We start from the raw sequence: 21940 nt of genomic DNA, 5'->3' as shown, positions 1-21940 counted from the left end.
AGCCAGAGTATGCGTGTGCTGAGCCTTTCGCCAAATGGAATTCTTGAGGTGGAGTAACTCTGAAAGATCACGGTCGAACCAGGGGCTGAACCTGTTTTTAATTCTCATTTTCTTTATGGGGACGTGTTTGTTAACAATACCACTGAAAATATAAAAAAAGGTCCAAGCGTCTTCGACATAGGGGGATCAAGCTGATTCTATACCATTTTACAGAGGCCAGTTCATGAAGGAAAGCTTGCTCATTAAAGTTTTTTAGCAAGCGTCTATGACAAATCAGGACAGGTCGTTTCACTGAGCAGCCATTACGAACACGGGCTGTAAAACAGTGATCACTAAGGTCATTACAGAAAACACCAGACATATACCTATCAGGATTATTTGTGAGGATAACATCAAGAAGAGTAACCTTTTCTGGGTGCTTGGAGTCATACCTTGTGGGATTGATAATAATCTGAGAAAGATTTGGGGATTTCCATTGCTTTAGGACTAGGTCAGGTGGTTTAAGCATGTCGCAGTTTATGTCACCTAGCAGGACAAATTCAGACTTAGTGTAAGGGGCCAGGAGAGAACTTAGGGTAGGTAGGGTACAGGCCGGTGCTGATGGAGGACGATAGCACCCAGCAACAGTCAACAAAGAGCAATTTGAAAGTTTAATACATAAAACCAGCAAATCAAATTGTTTGGGGACAGATTTGGTGGAGACAACCGAGAACTGAAGGAGATCCTTGGTAAAGATTGCCACTCCCCCACCTTTGGAAGATCTGTCTTGCCGAAAAAGGTTATAACCAGAAAGGTTAACATCAGTATTCAAAACACTCTTCCTTAGCCACGTCTCAGTAATGACCGACACATCTGGATTGGAGCTGTGAACCCACACTTTCAATTGATCAATTTGAGGTAATAAGCTTCTATTGTTAAGGTGCAGAAAACCCAGGCTTTTACGGGAGCAGAAATCAGTGAAGCAGATATCAGAGCACAAGTCAGAATTGGGGCTAGCAACAGTAGATGGGCCAGGGTGTACATGCACATTTCCAGATTTCATCAACAGTAATACAATCAAGGCACGGCTTAGTACAGGGAGAGCTCTGCAGTGCTGATTTATGACCTCTGAATGTGCATCAGATGGCAACAAGATCATATTGTACAGCAATTTCATCATGAATACAAAGCCGGCGAGAGGTGGTTAGAATGGGATGGGAGGCCAAAAGTATGTGTAACCAATAGAGAGTCAGAGTCCCAGAGTGTGGGAACAGACATAGTCTGTCCCACGGTTGGGTAAAGAAAGTTCGTAGTCAAAGCATGCAGGAGTCATGAGGCAAATAGCAAAATGCACAATCATTTTTTTAAATATATAACGACTTGGGGCTTGGCATTGTAAGTTCAGAAACACTCTGAACTTAACAGTATTGACAGGCCAGGCATATTGCCAATATGCTGTGATAATGTCTTAAGCCTACTGCCTAAACCTCATTCCTACAGAACTATTTTATTCGGTAAATGTTACATTTTTTAAGTCATGTTAAAAAAACTATCTGAGCGGTAGATCTCGGCTTGCTTTTTGACTGCGAACGTGATCTTGGCTCAGAAAAGGTTGGTGACCACTGATCCACATCAATGCCACCTTGTGTTACACAGCAAGTTCATAACCACCATAACAATTCATAGCAGAAAGTACAGATGCTTAAAGAAACCTTATTCCTTACCCTCCTGCCTTTGAGTCCTCTGATCCCGCCGAGACCCCTTGATCCGGCTTGGCCCTGCAGGAGGAAGAACATACAACACAATTAAATGACGGAAGGCAATGACGTTACAACACTCACTGAGACGAGTTGTAGGACTGACTAATGAAAGCTGGACTGGGTCTCCAGGATGCCAGTGAATGCCATCCATCCCTATCATGACCAAAGAGCTGAGATCATGCACTTGAAGGACATGTGTTTAGTCATGCCTGTAAAAGAGATTCTATTGAGATGAAGCATGTCATTTTCAAAGAACACCTGGTCAGAAGTTGAAGAGTATTTTTCACCTTTTAGAGTAAAGTACTCGCCTGCTGTCTTCTGTGCAGTTTGCTAAAGCAGCTCTGAGACAGTCCGGCATGTCTTGCCACAACTTGTGTGATGTCAGTGCACGGCGTAAAGAGACTAGAGACATGTAGACATGCTATAAAGGCAAAGGGTGGGAGCTGCATTAGCTTTAGCCAGAGGTACTAAAGAAAAGTTTACAGCTGCCTGTTTGAGTGACTGACTGTCACTCTCACTCCCCATCAACAGAGGTATGTGCTAGGAGGGATTTCTCCCAACCGCCCCTTGTGTGAAAAACTCTGTCTTTGGTCTCCAAACGAGCGAAGAGTAAAAGGACTTAGCAGTGTCACTATGTGGGCCTCGTTACAGACCTTTATTGGCTATGTTTACGTAGCTGGATTCCAAACAAGAAAGGCAACAGACCTTTGAGGAGCCAGAATGGGTAGTAGACTTAGAGTTCTAGTCTGACCTTGAAAGACACTTTAATAAACTACACTCACTCTATGCCAAGCTGATGTGCCAAATAGGACACAAGTTCTAACTTGAAGTCTCATTCAGTTTGTGATTCAGTTTCTGTTTACAGCAGTGATGTCTTGCTTCTGAGTTCATTCTGCCATGCTGTATTTTATTTGATTTAACCTTGATTTAACTAGGCAAGTCAACAAATTMTTATTTACAATGACGGCCTACTCCGGCCAAACCCGAACGACGCTGGGCCAATTGTGCGCCGCCCTATGGGACTCCCAATCACAGCCAGATGTGATAGAGCCTGGATTCGAACCAGGTACTATAGTGACACCTCTTGCACTGAGATGCTGCGCCTTAGACCGCCAAATGCAAATTACAAAGGATGGTATTTTGGAGTAGTATTGGTGTGATGGGGTTTGTTCTTGTAAATCTGGAGGGCACAGGACGTTTAAAATGGTGCCATAACCTTATGGGCCGGTTTCAAAGACCCAATTTAAGACTACTCCATGGACAACAAAAAAATCTCCATTGAAAGTTGTTTTTAGTCCAGAATTAGGCTTAATCTGGGTCCCGGAAACCGGTCCTACAAAGGTAAAGTGAGCAGGTTTTACTTACTGGTATCCCTAGAGGTCCAGAGGGGCCACACTCTCCAGGAGTTCCAGGATGACCCTGATAGACAGACAGAACACCACAACACCATGAAGACATCCATCATACTTCAAACCCATTTAACCCCTTTTTTACATAATCTAAATAATACTGAAAGTGAACTGGTGACTATTGACAATATGTTGTCTGTTTAACAATTTTTTATGTAATGTATCTATTCTTAGCCTGCATGATGTGGCTGACTGGACAGTTTGTTAGTTTAGGTACTGAGTCATACTGTATCTGGCCTACTCCAGTTCTCCTCAATAGCTGCATCCTTATGTTTGTTGTCATACAATAAACAGCTTTGAGTAAAAACAACTAAGTTGACTGAGAACACATTCTCATTTACAGCAACGACCGCGGGAATAGTTACAGGGGATAGGAGAGGGGATGAATGAGCCAATTGGAAGCTGGGGATCATTAGTTCGCCATGATGGTATGTGGGCCAGATTGGGAATTTAGCCAGGACACCGGGGTTAACACCCCTACTCTTACAATAAGTGCCATAGAATCTTTAGTGACCACAGAGAGTCAGTACACCTGTTTTACGTCCCATCCGAAATAACATATGATTTGACTATGTTGTGAAGATATATACAAGTAATTGCCAAAATAAAGGAAACACCAACAGAAAGTGTTTTAATTGGGCTTGATCCACCACAAGCCAAAACAGCTTCAATGCGCCTTGGCATAGATTCTACTGGAGGGATGCGACACCATTCTTCCACGAGAAATTCCATAATTTGGTGTTTCGTTGATAGTGGTGGAAAACACTGTCTTAGGCACCACCCCAGAATTTCCCATAAGTGTTAAATTGGTTTGAGATCTGGTGACTTATCAAACCATTCAGTGACCAATCGTGCCCTGTGGATGGGGGCATTGTTATACTATGGGGGCATAGCCATGGTAGTCAAAATAATGGCCAAAATAATGGCCAGGCCAAAATGTTTATACATGACCCTAAGCATGATGGGATGTTAATTGCTTTTAAATTAACTCAGGAACCACACCTGTGTGGAAGAACCTGCTTTCAATATACTTTGTATCACTCATAAACTSAAGTGTTTCCATTATTTTGGCAGTTACCTGAAGATACAAACAATATGGCACCTCCAGCTGTCTTTCTGCTGTGTAAGCAAATGTTTCTGCTTCTACCATACTGGGCATTGAGTTGAGAGGCTTGTATTGAGAGTAGATATAAAAAAAAAATAACTTATTTGGAAACTTCTGCACACTTAGATCCAACATAAATACTATTCTCGCTACAGTTCATCTCAACATGAAGTCGGCCAGTATGACCTAACAAAAACGTAATTTCATACAAGATATACAAGCTCAAAACATAACTATTTTTCAATGATACCTATCTTAGTACCCCATTCCTTATCGCCAAGCCCCCACATGGCACCCTGTCCTAACCCTAGACCCCCACATGGAACATTACCCTACCCGTATAGAGTTGAATGCCCCTGGGAAGAGAGACGGGGTCCAGACTTACTCCTTACCATCGCCCCCTTTTCCCCTGGCGGTCCAGGCAAGCCCATCTCCCCACGGTCCCCCTGGGAAAACAAACATAATTATAAGGACCCTGTATTATATAAGTAAGGCCAGGAGTTTTTCCTGACCACATGACCTGACTAGGAAAAACTCTGGGCCTGGAGTTAGTCCTAGTCAGGTCACAAGGTCAGGGGAAACCCAGGGTAATAGTTACATTGCCTTCAGAATGTATTCATAACCCTTGACTTATTCCACATCTTGTTGTGTTACAGCCTGAATTCAAAATTGATTAAATCTTTTTTCCCCTCACCCGTCAACACACAATAGCCCAAAATGACAAAGTGAAAACATGCTTTCAGAATTATTTGCACATGATTTGCACACTCTTCAAGCTCTGTCAAGTTGGTTGTTGATCATTGCTAAACAGCCATTTTCAAATCTTGACAGATTTTGAAGCCTATTTAAGTCAAAACTGTAACTATGCCACTCAGGAGCATTACATGTCATCTTGGTAAGCAACTCCAGTATATATTTGGCCTTGGATTTTAGGTTATTGTCCAGCTGAAATGTTAATTTGTCTCCCAGTGTCTGTTGGAAAGCAGACTGAACCAGGTTTTCCTCTACGATTTTGCCTGTACTTAGAGCTATTCCATTTATTTTTACTCCCTAGTCCTTGCCGATGACAAGCATACCCATAACATATTGCTGCCACCACCATGCTTGAAAATATGAAGAGTGATACTCAATGATTTGTTGTTAGATTTGCCCCAAACATAACGCTTTGTTATCAGGTTTAAGTTCTTTCTTTGCCACATTTATTGCAGTTTTACTTTAGTGCCTTATTGCAAACAGGATGCATGTTTTTGAATATTTTTATTCTGTACAGGCTTCCTTCTTTTTACTCTGTCATTTAGGTTAGTATTGTGCAGTAACTACAATGTTGTTGATCCATCCTCAGTGTTCTCCATTCACAGCCATTAAACTCAGTAACTGTTTTAAAGTCATCATTGGCCTAAAGGCAAAATCCCTGAGTGTTTTCCTTCCTCTCCAGCAACTGAGTTACGAAGGACAGGTGTATCTTTGTAGTGACTGGATGTATTGATACACCAAAGTGTAATTAATAACTTCACTATGCTCAAAGGGATATTCAATGTCTGCTTTTTTCAAATGTATTTCTTAAAAAAAAAAACACACATTTAACACTATTATTGCACAGTGAGTTCCTGCAACGTATTATGTGACTAGTTAAGCACATTTGTACTTCTGAAGTTGTTTAGGCTTGCCATAATAAAGGGGTTGAATACTTTGACTCAAGACATTTCAGCTTTACATTTTTATACATTTCTAAACATTTTGAAAAACATAATTCCACTTTGACATTATGGGGTATTGTGTGTAGGACAGTAACCCAAAAATCTCAATTTAACAAAATGTGAAAAAAGTCAAGGTGCTTTCTGAAGGCACTGTATATCTCAAGACATCAACAGGAAGCAATCCCAGCAGGCAAAACTGGTTGAAATGACTTAATTAGAACCAGATTACAACTGTCTGTAATAACATAATCTCAACCAGTTTAGCCCGCTGGGAAAGTAGAACAATAACATATATGAATCAGAGTCTCTTTCAATATGACACCATAAGATATATGACATGAGAAGTCTTCCTGTAATGTCTAACGTAAAGATGCACATCTAACCTTTTCTCCTGCTAGGCCTGTCTCCCCAATAGGCCCGATAAAACCCACAAGTCCCTGAAGAGAGCAACACAGGAAAAGACAGTCAAAGTCCTGTACTTACACCATTGCCTTTGGAGCAGTGGGGCAAAAGCAAAACACAAACTCACATACACATACACAACACACACACACCACACACACACACACACACACACACACACACACACACACACACACACACACACACACACACACACACACACACACACACACACACACACACACACACACAGAGAGTAAAGTAAACAAACAGAGAGAGACAGAGAGAGAGAGAGAAGCTTTTACCCTCTCTCCAAGCTTTCCGACCTCTCCGGTTATTCCCGTCTCACCCTATAGCAGAAGACTGAATTAGCATTTCATAAACAGATTCAGACCTTTTTAAAGTTCAGATCAGCCAGAGAGAATGTGGTGAGAGGCCAGTTCACCTGGTAGTAGAAAATGTATGTCAAATTTACACAGTTAAATAAGACTTTACAGATTGGGATAAAGAGAGACAGAAAGAGAGAAACAGGCCAAGAGAGACAAAGAGAAACAGGCAGAGAGAGCATGGGAGTCCATGTTTAACGACAGATGACAGTGATAGTGATAGACTCAGGCGGATGGCGAGAGAGAGACACTCAGCCAGTTGAATGGTGCATCATTTTAATAGGATCTGACCTTCAATCCTTCGGTTCCTGTTTCCCCCGGGAATCCATGCCTTCCAGGTCTGCCCTGAACAGAAGACAAACATGAACCATAGTACAGTACTTCATCAGATTCAGAGTGATTAATAGTCACATGTACAGGGTTGCAGGTGTGATTGTAGGGTACAGTGAAAATCTTAGGCTCCGAGCTCCAACATGCAGGACTAATTTTAATAAAATAATGAAAATGGCAATAAGAAAAACAATCTAAATAGAAATAGCAGTATATACACATCATAACAACTGTAGCAGTGATTCATAAATACATGTCCATTGAGGGGAGGCAGAGTAATGACTGTTAAGGGGGTGGGGGAGAAAATCCATATGGGGAGTAGTAGGGGGAGGGCGGAGCAGGTAGCTGACTAGTGGTGGTTATTCAGCAGCCTGATGGTCTGAGGGTATAAACTATTGGCCAGTCTTCCAGTTTTTGCGATGATGCTCCTGTACTGCCCGTGTCAGATTGATTGAAGTGGGGAGAACAGGGCATGGCTTGGGTAGCTGGGGTCCCTGATGATCTTCTTGGCCTTCCTGCAACACCTGGTGTTGTAGGTGTCCTGTAGGACAGGCAGTGTGCAACCAATAGTGCGTTCGGCTGCACGCATCACACTCTGAAGCGCATTGCGGTCCACAGTGGTGGAGTTGCCACACTAGGCTGTGATGCAGCCCAACAGTATGCTCTCGATGGTGCTCCTGTAGAACACTGAGGACCCTCAGGGACAGGCTGAATTTCTTCAGAATCCTGAGTTTGAAGAGTCGCTGTCGTGACTTCTTCACCAAGGTGTCCATGTGGTTACATAATTAATTGTAACGATGTGCGCTGAGAGTCGGGAAGCAAGTTCAAGGAGTGAGTGTTTTAATAAAATAAACAGAACATAATACAAACAAGAAACACTAACAGCACACAGACATGAAACTGAAACAGAAACAATGACACCTGGGGAAGGAACCAAAGGGAGTGACATATATAAGGCAGGTAATCAAGGAGGTATTGCAGTGCAGGTGAGTCTGATGATGCGCAGGTGCGCATAACGATGGTGACAGGTGTGCTCCATAACGAGCAGCCCGGTGACCTAGAGGCCGGAGAGGGAGCACACGTGACAGTACCCCCTCCCCGACGCACGTCTCCGGCCGCAGGACGCCAACCAAAGGGACAATCCCGGGGATCCGGCGTGGACCGGTCTCCTCCGCTTAGTCGCAGAAACCTGACAAACCAGCTGAGGCGTGCGAGCCTGATGAGCCGGCTGAGACCTCCCCGGTTGCCTCGGTCAAGGCACGGGAACCTGTTCACCAACTGAGGCATGGGAGCCTATCGAGCCAGCTGAGGCATGGGAGCCTATCGTGCCAGCTGAGGTAGGGAAACCCGTCGAGCCAGTTGAAGCAGGGGAACCCAACAAACCGGCTGAGGCCTCCCAGGAAGCTCCGGTTCAGACACCCGGACCCGATACCACCTCCAAAACAAAAAAAATCTAATAAAAATCACCCTCTGACGCTTCCCTTTGGTGAGGTGTCATTCTGTCACGATATGCGCTGAGAGTCGGGAAGCAAGTTCAGGGAGTGAGTGTTTTAATAAAATAAACAGAACCAAAGGGAGTGACATACAGTTGAAGTCGAAAGTTTACATACACTTATGTTGGAGTCAATAAAACTAGTTTTTCAACCACTCCACAAATTTCTTGTTAACAAACTATAGTTTTGGCAAGTCAGTTAGGACATCTACTTCGTGCATAACACAAGTAATTTTTCCAACAATTGTTTAGACCTCCACAAGTCTGGTTCATCCTTAGGAGCAATTTTCAAACACCTGAAGGTACCACGTTCATCTGTACAAACAATAGTACACAAGTATAAACGCCATGGGACCACGCAGCCGTCATGCCGCTCAGGAAGAAGACGCGTTGTGTCTCTTAGAGATGAATGTACTTTGGTGCAAAAAGTGCAAATCAATACCAGAACAACAGCAAAGGACCTTGTGAAGATGCTGGAGGAAACAAGTACAAAAGTATCTATATCCACAGTAAAACGAGTCCTATATCGACAGAACCTGAAAGGCCACTCAGCAAGGAAGAAGAAATGTCCACTGCTCTGATGAAACAAAAATAGAACTGTTTGGCCATAATGACGATCATTATGTTTGGAGGAAAAAGGGAGAGGCTTGCATGCCGAAGAACACCATCCCAACCGTGAAACACGGGGATGGCAGCATCATGTTGTGGGGGTGTTTTGCTGCAGGAGGGACTGGTGCACTTCACAAACTAGATGGCATCATGAGGCAGGACAATTATGTGGATATATTGAAGCAACATCTCAAGACATCAGTCAGGAAGTTAAAGCTTGGTCGCAAATGGGTCTTCCAAATGGACAATGACCCCAAGCATACTTCCAAAATTGTGGCAAAATGGCTTAAGGACAACAAAGTCAAGGTATTGGAGTGGCCATCACAAAGCCTGAAATCCAAATCCTCCTGAAATCCACAATTAGCTCCTTGTTTTGCTAACATTGAGGGAGAGTTTACCTGGCACCACACCGTCAGAGTGCCTGGCTCCTCCTCGTAGGCTGTCTCGTCGTTGTTGGTAATCAGGCCTAATACCGTCGTGTCGTAAGTAGAACCATAGTATTGTACCTTATAGTCACTACTACCAAATCTACATTACTACACATAATACGGTAAGTAGAACCTAGATTTGATGTGTGTCTGTATTGATGTGTGCAAATTATGAAGTTTGCAATGATACTTTCATACAGCTCCATTGTGTGTCCAAGACGTGTCCCCTTACGGAATAATTTGTATACTGTCTTATCTTCCTGAAACCGGTGAGTGACGTGATTAATGTCTTTATTATTTTGAATGAGTGATAAGAAAACATTCCAAAAAGTTATTAAGAGCGCCAACAAAGCACTCAGCTTTCACACAAATTTGGTGGAATGTCTTCCGCTATTGTCAAAGTTTAATATGCAAAAAAATCTGTGATACTTTTGTATTGTTTTTGCTAAAGGCTTTTTCCTGGCAGAGAATAGAAACGTCACTATCCCACTCTATATTTTTCAATGACTCATAAACAATTCAGCATCAAAGTTCCCTAATGCGTTACAGTATTAAAGGCCCAATGCAGACATTTTTATATTAATATGAAATCATTTCTGGGTAACAACTAAGTACTTTACTAACTAGGTTTCTCTCCATCCACAGTTTTTATGCGAGTAAAGTTATACCGCGTAAAAAAAAATCTCGACAGCTGTGATGGAAACAGGACCTTTGGATACTTTTTCAGAAATGCCAACCGATAATTTGTTCGTTTGACACGGTGGGATCTTTTTGTGTCTGTAAAATGTATTATGCGATAAATGGCGATGGAAAAGCCTTTATGATGATTATTATATCAATATTTGCACATATCGAAGTAAACTTGGAGTCACACAATGGTATGGTGTGTCATCCTGCCACTATGACTCGGGAAACAATGCAATTTACTGTACTAGGCTACAGATGTAAGTTGTGATAATCTTCACAGGGTGGTGAAACTGCCCGGTGATGAGCTTGATGCTCCGGGGGTCTTATTCTGGAGACATGATGGTCAATGCTTGACTACTGTATGACAAATAAAAACATTCTTGCACTTATCCATTCTAATCTCATCATGTATACTAGCCGCCTGCAATGTATCTGCAAACTGTTGGCTAGAGCGCAGGTGCCAAGACCAGAGTAGGCACATTTGCTATTTAATGCACCAGTTTTTCTGACAAAACTATTGGAAGTGTTGAAAATGCGATGGAAACACATTGTACTTCTGATTTTTTTAAACAAAAGCGAAAAATAAAATGTTGTGTTCACTACCTCATTGCACACAATTTGGTGGAAACACAGCACTGGTGGGAAAATGCAAATGTTTTCTTAATGCAGATTTTTGAATATTCTGAAAATCTGTCGACAATTGTACGGAAACCTAGCTACTGTAATGGATTTCCATTAAAATGGGCAAAAATATATTTTTTTGCAAAAAACTACTTCTCAAGCAAGAATTATGCTAGGATTGTCTGGGAGTGGTCTGAGTGGGGAGGAGAAATTGGCAGAGAGGTTTGGAATTGGCCTATTAACCAATTTACTGCATGTTGATGTCACCATGGAAAGCCAACATTTCCGTGCATGCAAACCTGCTGATTAGAAGGTCCTGTACTGCATTTTCAACCAGCAATTATCAGGAAATAACACTGATCACATTTCTTCACACTGTTACAGTCTTAGTTTCATCAGCTGTTTTCAATATGATATTTAAACACAGGAAAACGTAATTTTGACTGCACTGGGCCTTTAAAATATAATTGGATCAAATGTGTTATGTGTTATAATGAATCAGTATATTCAGTTAGTTGTGGTTTCCATCTTTTGGAGATGGCAGTTTAGAATCCTCTGTTATTTAATGTGCTTAGTCAGATGTATGAACTTCGGGTGACTCCAGATTAACTCTCTATTGGGGCTATGATGGATGCAAATTGGATGTCTCGCAGGAAGATGCAGTACGGTGGAATCGAAGGCTACTGTCTTCATCCCAAATGGCACCCTATTCCCTATATAGTGCACTACTTTTGACCAGGGCCACTAGACCCCTGGTCAAAAGTAGTTCACTTTATAGGGAATAAGGTGCCATTTGGGATGCACTCACTAACTGACACAATCAGAGGTTTGGCTTTCAGACCTAGCTTAATGGATCTAGGAGAAGAGAAAGAGAGAGTCTATCCTCATAGATATCCAGATGTTTATGATTATTTAGAGTAAGGAATGGGGAATCTATCTGTCTACGTTGGAGGAGTTTGACTTAACAAGCTCGCAAAATATTAGGCAAGAGAGATCGAAGAGTTATTATTTCACAACAGCCTTTCCAACTGACGTTTTTTTAAATACAATGTTCAGTATTTTAATGAGGCTTGACATTTACTGTCAGTGTTTAGAAAAATGGCAGAGTTCCAAAAGCAACAACTTTAAAAATGAATGCAGGAAGCAGATATTTGGACAGTTTCTTATTTCAAAGAAATCATAATTCTCTAACTGGGATAGCTGACTAGGTGCATAAATGAGTGGCTTTATTTTCATTGGTTTAAAACCATAAAGCTTTGTTTTTTTATAATCCCATCTCTTCCAATGGTGTTGTTTTTGTATCACAGATGAGCACCATGTGGTGGTAGCACAGCAATTTTACTGACCAAACCGTTACCACAAATGCACAATAAGCAGTGAGCCATCTATCAAAATAGATTTTCTGCACAATAGACTGACAGCTAGCCAAGTGCTGCTGGTATGTAGCTAACCAGATCATAGTGATTCAGCTGGATTTAAACACGGACTGCAGCAAATTGCCTCCCACTCTGAAGTGTCATTGTTATGAAACAGGCTTTTTGATGGTGGAGATGAACATTTGGGTGTTTTCCTGTGCTGAGTGACCCATATTGTGTTTTCGGACGTCCTTGTTTTGGTTTTGAGCTGTCCAATCAGCACTCACCTCTGGTCCTGTTGGCCCAGGTGGTCCCAGTGGCCCCTCATCGCCCTGGAAAACAATATGAGGACAGAGGGTCAAGGCAGGGACAAAAGCACTATGCATAAAAAAACACTTTGTATTTTCACTGGCCTATGTGGCAATGCCAGATTTCTGTCTTATCTCTTACATACATACTACATAGATAGCCAAAGTAAGACTAAATCTTGACATGTTTAGTAAATACAGAACACTAAAGACAATCCCACCTCTAGTCCAGCCGTTCCTCTAGGCCCTAGTAAACCTCTGTTCCCTGGCTTCCCCTGAGGAGAATGATACAGAATGTTAGATTGCGTACGGAACCCATGTTGCTGTCCATGATGCACCACTGGCAGTAAAACAGTACTGGTCCCCAGCAGTCACCACAGTCCCCAGGAAAGGCCTCCAAGGTCCATGCGCCTGCTCCTTGCCACCCACCGTTCTTTGTATTCACTAAAAACCAACTGAACCTCCCAGACCACTTCTCAACACTAAGGGCTATCATTGCTCATAGAAGTACTTGATCCAGCCGACTACGCCAAATGAGGATGTTAAATACACAACCATTGTTTCAAAACAAATGGTGTCATTCTAACCGACCGCATTGCCATGAACTATGTGAAGATGGAATCATCGCACCATCGGACATAAGACAATGATACACTACTAGATATGCAGAAAGATAGTGCCAGTATACATACCTTTGGGCCTTCAGGGCCGTTGTGACCTGGTGGGCCGATGTCTCCTGGGAAACCCTGTGGACAACCAGAGAACAGGTTGAATATAATCCATTACATGATGTCGCCATATAATGGCACTGGAGGACATGGCTGCCATGTTACAGGCTCCTAACCAATTGTGCTATTGTGTGTGTTTTTTCACATTATTTGTAACTTATTTTGAACATAATGTTTCTGCCACTGTGTCATATTACCGAAAATAGCTTCTGGATATCAGAACAGTGATTACTCACCTCGTACTGTACAAAGATTTTTTAATTAACGAGTCGGACACAAAGGATTTACTTCAGACAACGGACAAGTCCCAAATCCCCGTCATTCGCATGAAGAAAAGACTGAGATATAGGTGTTATAGGTCGGGGTGCCTTGTAAGAATCCRAAGGCGAGTGGGTAACCCGCTTCTACCATCAGTCATATTAGCCAACGTGCAATCATTGGATAATAACTGCATGAACTCCGATCAAGACTATCCTACCAACTGGACATTAAAAACTGTAATATCTTATGTTTCACTGAATCGTGGCTGAACGACAACATGGATAACATACAGCTGGCTCGGTTTCCATGCATCGGCAAGATAGAACAGCTGCCTCCGGTAAGACAAGGGGTGGCGGTTTGTGTCTATTTGTCAATAACAACTGGTGCATAAAATCAAATATGAATGAAGTCTCGAGGTTTTGCTCGCCTGAGGTAGAGTATCTCATGATAAGCTGTAGGCCACACTATTTACCAAGAGAGTTTTCATGTATATTTATTGTAGTTGTCTATTTACCACCACAAACCGATGCTGGCACTAAGACCGCACTCAACGAGCTGTATAAGGTCATAAGCAAAAAAGAAAATGCTAATCCAGAGGCGGCGCTCCTAGTGGCCGGAGACTTTAATGCAGGGAAACTTAAATCAGTTTACCCTAATTTGTACCAGCATGTTACATGTGCAACCAGAGGAAAAATAAACTCCAGACCACCTTTACTCCACACACAGAGATGCGTACAAAGCTCTCCCTCACCTTCCATTTGGCAAATCTGACCATAACTCTATCCTACTGATTCATGCTTACTAACTAAAACTAAAGCAGGAAGTACCAGTGACTCGCTCAATACGGAAGTGGTCAGATGACGCAGATGCTAAGCTACAGGACTGTTTTGCTAGCACAGACTGGAATATGTTCTGGGATTCTTCCGATGGCATTGAGGAGAACACCACATCAGTCACTGGCTTCATCAATAAGTGCATCGATGATGTCATCCCCACAGTGACCGTACGTACATATCCCAACCAGAAGCCATGGATTACAGGCAACATCCGCACGGAGCTGAAGGGCAGAGCTGCCGCTTTCAAGGAGCGGGACTCTAACCCGGAAGCTTATAAGAAATCCCGCTATGYCCTCCGACGAACCATCAATTTGCAGTGATTGATGAACGCTAGTCGGATGTGGCAGGGCTTGCAAACTATTACGGACTACAAAGGGAAGTACAGCCTGAGCTGCCCAGTGACACAAGCCTACCAGACGAGCTACAGTGGCAAGAAAAAGTATGTGAACTCTTTGGAATTACCTGGATTTCTGCAAAAAWTTTACATAAAATTTGATCTGATCTTCTTCACTGTTGCTACTCTCCCTAGGAGTGACCGTCCTGCAAAGATGACTGCAAGAGCACAAAAATAGACAAACACAGTGTGCTTAAAATAAACACACAAATTATTGTATTTTTGTTGTCTATATTGAATACATCATTTAAACATTCAAAGTATAGGTTAGAAAAATTGTGAACCCCCTAGTCTAATGACTTCTCCAAAAGCTAACTGGAGTCAGGAGTCAACTAACCTGGAGTCGAATCAATGAGACAAGATTGGAGATTTTGGTTAGAGCTGCCCTGCCCCATAAAAAAACTCAAAATGTGAGTTTGCAATTCACACAAAGCATTGCCTGATGTGAACCATGCCTCGAACAAAAGAGATCTCAGAAGACCTAAGATTAAGAATTGTTGCCTTGCATAAAGCAGGAAAGGGTTACAAAAGTATCTCTAAAAATCAGTCCACGGTAAATCAAATTGTCTATAAATGGAGAAATTTCAGCACTGTTGCTACTCTCCCTAGGAGTGACCGTCCTGCAAAGATGACTGCAAGAGCACAGCACAGAATGCTCAATGAGGTTAAGAAGAATCCTAGAGTGTCAGCTAAAGACTTACGGAAATCTCTGGAAGATGCTAACATCTCTGTTGACGAGTCTACAAAACGTAAAACACTAAACAAGAATGGTTTTCATGGGAAGACACCATGGAAGAAGCCACTGCTGTCAAAAAAAAACATTGTTGCACGTCTGAAGTTCGCAAAAGATTACCTGGATGTTCCACAGCGCTACTGGCAAAATATTCTGTGGACAGGTGAAACTAAAGTTGTGGAGTTTGGGAGAAACATACAACACTATGTGTGGAGAGAAAAAAAGGCAAAGCACACCAACATCACAACCTCATCCCAACTGTAAAGTATGGTGGAGGGAGCATCATGGTTTGGGGCTGCTTTGCTGCCTCAGGGCCTGGACAGCTTGGTATCATCGATGGAAAAGGAATTCCCAAGTTTATCAAGACATTTTGCAGGAGAATGTAAGACTGTCTGTCTGCCAATTGAAGCTCAACAGTAGTTAGGTGATGCAACAGAACAACAACCCAAAATCAACAACAGAATGGCTTGATTAGAATAAAATATGCCTTCTGGAGTGGCCCAGTCAGTCCTGAACTCAACCTGATTGAGATGCTGTGGCATGACCTTGAGAGTGGTTCACACCAGACATCCCAAGAATATTGTGGAACTGAAACAGTTTTGTGAAGAGGAATGGTCCAAAATTCCTACTGACCGTTGTGCAGGTCTGATCCGCAWATACAGAAAACATTTGGCTGAGGTTTCTGCTGCCAAAGGAGGGTCAACATTTTATTAAATAAAAGGGTTCACATACTTTTTCCAACCTGAACTGTGAATGTTTACACAGTGTGTTGAATAAAGACATGAAAAAWTWTTGTTTGKGTTTTATTAGTTTAAGCAGACTGTGTTTGTCTACTGTTGTGACTTAGATGAAGATCAGATAAAATGATCAATTTATGCAGAAATSCAGGTAATTCTCAAGGGTTCACATACTTTTTCTTCCCACTGTAAATTCCTTCTATGCGTGCTTCGAAACAAGCAACACTGAAGCATGCTTGAGAGCATCAGCTGTTCCGGACGACTGTGTGATCATGCTCTGCGTAGCCGATGTGATTAAGACATTTAAACAGGTCAAAATTCACAATGCCGCAGGGCCAAGCGGATGACCAGGACATGTACTCCAGGACATGACCAACTGGCAAGTGTCTTCACTGACATTTTAAACCAGTCCCTGACTGTGTCTGTAATGCCAACATGTTCCAAGCAGTCACTGTGCCCAAGAACACYGAGGTAACCTGCCGAATTGATTTCCGACACGTAGCACTCACGTCTGTAGTCATGAAGTGCTTTGAAAGGCTGGTCATGGCTTATATCAACACCATTAACCCAGAAACCTTAGACCCACTCCAATTTACATACCGGCCCAACAGATCCACAGATGACGCAATCTCTATTGCACTCCACTCTGCCCTTTCCCACCTGGACAAAAGGAACACCTACGTGAGAATGCTATTCATTGACTACAGCTCAGGTTTCAACACCATAGTGCCCTCAAAGCTCATCACTAAGCTAAAGATCCTGGGACTAAACGCCTCCCTCTGCAACTGGATCTTGGTCTTCCTGACGGGCCACCTCCAGGTGGTAAGAGTAGGTAACAACACATCCGCCACGCTGATCCTCAACACGGGGGCCCCTCAAGGGTGCGTGCTCAGTCCCCTCCTGTACTCCCTGYTCACCCATGACTGCATGGCCAAGCACAACTCCAACACCATCATTAAGTTTGCCGTCAACACAACAATGGGAGGCCTGATCACCGACAACAATGAGACAGCCTGTAAGGAGGAGGTCAGAGACCTGGCAGTGTGGTGACAGGATAACAACCTCTCCCTCAACGTGATCAAGACAAAGGAGATGATTGTGGACTACAGAAAAAGGAGGACCGAGCACGCCACCATTCTCATCCACAGGGCTGTAGTGGAGCAGGTTGAGAGCTTCAAGTTCCTTGATGTCCACATCACTAACAAACTAGAATGGTCCAAACAAACCAAGACAGTTGTGAAGAGGGCACGACAACGCCTATTCCCCCTCAGGAGACTGAAAAGATTTGGCATGGGTCCTCAGATCCTCCAAAACTTCTACATCTGCACCATCGAGAGCATCCTGACTGATTGCATCACCGCCTGGTACGGCAACTGCTCGGCCTCTGACCGTAAGGCACTACAGAGGGTAGTGTGTACGGTCCAGTACATCACTGTGGCCAAGCTTCCAGCCATCCAGGACCTCTATATAGGCGGTGTCAGAGGAAGGCCCTAAAAATTGCCAAAGATTCTAGCCACCCTAATCATAGACTGTTCCATCTGCTACCACACAGCAAGCGGTACCAGTGTGCCAAGTCTAGGTCCAAAAGGCTTCTTAACAGCTTCTACCCGAAATCCATAAGACTCCTGAACAGCTAACCAAATGCCACCACCCCATTTTTACGCTGGTGCTGCTCTTTGTTTATTATCTACGCATGGTCACTTTACCTCTACATATGTACATATTAACTCGACTAACCTGTGCCCCTGCACATTGTCTCTGTACCGGTACTCCCTGTATATAGCCTCGTTATGTTTTTTTTTATTGTTGCTCTTTAATTATTTGTMATTTTTCTATTTTATTTGTATTTTTTATTGTTTACTTCAGTTTATTTAGTAAATACTTTCTTAACACCTMTTTTTTTCTTAACTGCCTAGTTGGTTAAGGCCTTGTGGGTAAGCATTTCACTGTAAGGTTGTATTTGGGGCATGTGACAAATAACATTTGATTTGATATAGGTAATGTGTAATCTTTCCACCCACACACAGATCCTTACCTCTTGGCCAGGAGGGCCAGGTATACCATCAGGTCCTTGGTCACCGGTCACCCCCTAGGAGAGAGATTTCAAAAGTGATAACCTAGTAGTTTATGACACCTCACGCCCATTGTACATCTTTAGGCAGCAGACAAAATCCCTTTGTCCTCTCACTGTGTAGGAATGGAATGTATGATGGGCCTATGGAGAACCTACCTCAGAACAATAASATGCAATAAATGGACTTTGGGACAATATGTTTCGTCAGCCAAAATGGTAGTAATGACGATAGATGGAATATGAAAATGAATGTCATTTTTGTTATGTTATTAATAGTTAAATTACGACGTTATAACAAAAACATTGTAACTTGAAGAGTTTTCACAATGTACCTGATGTTTGCATAATGTACGTTGTGTGGAAAATGTCCAGATCAAAGATAATGTTTTTGTAAAGATTAAATGTGAAGGTATTTGTCTAAATTGGATCTGAGTAAAATTTWGACCTTGCCTCGTAACTAGTTACACCCAGAGAACTTGCCCTAAAGGCGGAAACGCCCATTTCTGACCCGAGGGTATAAAACATGTGAGTTAAGAATTAACATTATGACTAGGTGACCACGAGCTGCAGCCAAGGTCCGATTAGTTGTAACTCCAAAACACAACACGAGGTTGAAGGCGACAAAGGAACCTTTTAACAATCTATGCTACGGATGAGTAGTTGTGTCTAAAAGGATGAATTCAAGCAGGACCTCCCGGTTATTCTCTCCAAGGAATCGTGTGTCTACACTGCTTTCATTCCCACGCTGGAACCACTTATATGGCTGATTAGCCGTCATCAGAAGACCCCTCTTTCAGAACAAGGGAGAGGAACCAGACCACTAAGAGAAAGGACACTGCCATTGTGTGGAAACAATGGAAAGTTACAGAGAGTTACACCCGGTAACAACAGAAGTGTCACCATCAGTGGAGAAGTCATAACTCGGTCCACGAGGAGATACCCCATCGGAGACCTTCGACACGTAATTACATCATTATATTCTGACCCATAAGAGCGGCAGTTCGGGGCAAGGTTAGGGTTAAACTAAGGATAGTTTACAAATGTACCTAAGTGTGCTTTTCTCTCATGCACTTTCTTGTTTGAAATTCCCATTTTGTGTAACAAGTGTCATATTGTGTTGGCCTGCTAGGGACCTGTTTCATTGTAGTAAGTTCTAATCAATAGCCTAGACTGTGTGTATGTGTATCTTATTTATCATTTTAGCTTGTTAGTAAATAAATAATCAACTCAATTGGTGTGGTACAGACTTATTTAGTGGGACTCGGGTTTGTGCAGATTCCCAGATTATGCGACATTCAGAATGAGACTGTAGAGGAAATTAATTAATTAGCGACTGTTGTAAAATCGATATTCTGATATTCATTAAGTTAATTTGGGAAATAGAAACTCAATAAAGCCAAACTTTCCCATGGTGCCCCAGGTTACTGAGTTAATAATTACCTGATTCATTTAATCACGTAATTATGAACAGTTAATTATTCGATGAACAGCAGTCGTCACATTAATCAATCCAACGCCACGACAGGTTAATGGACTCACCTGTTGCCCTGGTTTCCCTTGAATACCTAGCAACCCAGGTGAACCCTGGATACCCTGTAAAACAATGAGAGCACTTCTGTGAAAAGAAGTTATCCACAGTTAAAACCCAGACACAAAGACTCAGACGACAAACATCAGCACCATCTGTCAGGTGGTAGTGGAGTGAAATACCTTGTCACCTTGGAATCCATTCTCTCCTTGCTCCCCTGGAAGACCAACTTCACCCTGAAGAATGAGACAGGTTAGAAGGTTAAGAATACACTAACAAATGTACACTATAAATCCTCATTTCTATTGATGAGTACTATAGCCAGCTGTGGGCATGAGGCAGATCCAGTATGCCCAGTAGGCAGCTCTAGGGATGTCATCTGGTGACCTGTCGACTGCATAGGAGCACTGCACATCTGCCATTGTTATACACTTGCTGTACTCAGCAAATATGTGAATTTTTACTAAGAAAAGCACATATGTCACAGTAGCTTATACATATATGTGATACATGGAGCACATAGCAAGCCCAAGCTCTAAATTTGCAGTGATTGATGATGAATGTCACCTTGTAGGCTTCGGAAAGTCTTTAAACTGTTCCTGAATCAGATTTCTAGAGATGTCTGTAGTTTTACCACATGTAACCTCATCCCCAGAGAGCCAGCTAGTGGACGAGACTATTTGGCATGCATAATTTGATCTGATGGTTTATTTACGTACAGTAGGCTAATAATGAGGTATTCAGATCACCTTATCACCTTTCAGTCCTGGTTCTCCTGGATTTCCTGGTACCCCCTGAAATTTAACCAATCACTGATGAGCAAACAGGCCTGGTGTTGCCCCGAGAGAAACCCCTCTTGAGATTATGACACCTCCTGCATTGTATTACGCTTACAACATTTTGTAACAGCATGTACAGTAGACGTGAGTAAAGCAGTAGGTCAGTTACCTTGAGTCCACATGGTCCTGGCAAACCCATCATCCCTACAGGACCCATGTCTCCCTGCCACCAACAACACACAGAACACACACTTAGAACACTGTAGACGGAAATGCAGACCTACAGCTGTAGGACAATTATGTCACACACATTCCTAACATATGTATACAGTAGTTAAGTTGAATGATAGAGCAAGAGTATTTCTCCATGTTCTTAATGGCAACATTTGGGACCTATATTTATCTGTTTATCATCAACAAGACAAATTATAAACTGGGTGGTTCGAGCCCTGCATGCTGACAGTCGTGGTATATCAGACCGTATACCACGGGTATGACACAACAGTAATTTTTACTGGTCTAATTACATTGGTAACCAGTTTATAATAGCAATAACGCACCTCTGGGGTTTGTGTTATATGGCCAATATACCATGGCTAAGGTCTGTATCCAAGCAGTCCGCGTTGCGTCGTGCATATGAGCAGCCCTTAGCTGTGGTATATTGGCCATATATCACACCCCCCCGGGCCTTATTGCTTAAATATAAACAGGCATCCCCAAACCAATCAGTGTCCTAGAGAGTGCAGTGGAGCAGAGAGTGACGGTGCACAATTAGAAAAAAAAGTGCTATCTAGAAGCACAGAGGGTTTTACATGGAACCACGAAATGTTCTACCTGGAACCAAAAAAGAGGTCTACCTGGAACCAAAAAGGTTCTACCTGTAAAGAAAAAAGGGTTCTCCTATGGGGACAGTCAAATAACACTTTTGGAACACTTTAATTCTAAGAGTGCACATGTCACATGGCTGTTTATACTCACAATGAGCCCGGGAACTCCATTAGGACCAGGGGCTCCCAGCTCGCCCTGAGTGAGAGAGAGAGAGAGAGAGAGAGAGAGAGAGAGAGAGAGAGAGAGAGAGAGAGAGAATGTCTCTCTAAGGTTATAGGCTCTATTCTAAACAAACACAGGGAGAAGAGAGGCACAGTGTTCCTTACGCTTCTGGGAGAAGGAAGGGGATAGACCCTAGCTCTCAGAATGTGTGTGTTGGTGTGTGTTGTCCCCTGTGGCCCCCCCTGTTTGTGTAATCTCCAGCTCCCATCTCGCGGGTCAGGCCAGGCTAATGAAAGGGGGGCTGGCGCGACA

At 42.7% G+C, this 21940-nt stretch overlaps 1 protein-coding gene across 2 annotated transcripts in view; it reads right to left on the bottom strand.

Annotated features, from left to right (window-relative positions):
- col27a1b (collagen, type XXVII, alpha 1b) overlaps nucleotides 1-21940 on the bottom strand; it is a 143468-nt gene that overhangs the window by 29565 nt on the left and 91963 nt on the right. Inside the window, exons 14-28 of one of the 2 annotated variants that reach the window (XM_024003292.2) lie at nucleotides 21617-21661; nucleotides 20808-20861; nucleotides 20609-20653; nucleotides 20042-20095; nucleotides 19871-19924; nucleotides 18293-18346; nucleotides 13261-13314; nucleotides 12790-12843; nucleotides 12548-12592; nucleotides 7030-7083; nucleotides 6658-6702; nucleotides 6334-6387; nucleotides 4646-4699; nucleotides 3105-3158; nucleotides 1704-1757 (exon numbers count right to left, since the gene is read on the bottom strand). In XM_024003292.2, the coding sequence (XP_023859060.1) occupies nucleotides 1704-1757; nucleotides 3105-3158; nucleotides 4646-4699; nucleotides 6334-6387; nucleotides 6658-6702; nucleotides 7030-7083; nucleotides 12548-12592; nucleotides 12790-12843; nucleotides 13261-13314; nucleotides 18293-18346; nucleotides 19871-19924; nucleotides 20042-20095; nucleotides 20609-20653; nucleotides 20808-20861; nucleotides 21617-21661 (774 nt within the window). The remainder of the gene's footprint in view (nucleotides 1-1703; nucleotides 1758-3104; nucleotides 3159-4645; nucleotides 4700-6333; nucleotides 6388-6657; nucleotides 6703-7029; nucleotides 7084-12547; nucleotides 12593-12789; nucleotides 12844-13260; nucleotides 13315-18292; nucleotides 18347-19870; nucleotides 19925-20041; nucleotides 20096-20608; nucleotides 20654-20807; nucleotides 20862-21616; nucleotides 21662-21940) is intronic. The other variant, XM_070447120.1, reaches the window with a different exon arrangement.

The sequence above is a fragment of the Salvelinus sp. IW2-2015 genome, linkage group LG15 (genome assembly GCF_002910315.2).
Source record: "Salvelinus sp. IW2-2015 linkage group LG15, ASM291031v2, whole genome shotgun sequence".
Taxonomy (NCBI): domain Eukaryota; kingdom Metazoa; phylum Chordata; class Actinopteri; order Salmoniformes; family Salmonidae; genus Salvelinus; species Salvelinus sp. IW2-2015.
The sequence above is the reverse complement of the archived record's forward strand: the minus strand, read 5'-3'. Positions and strand labels throughout refer to the sequence as shown.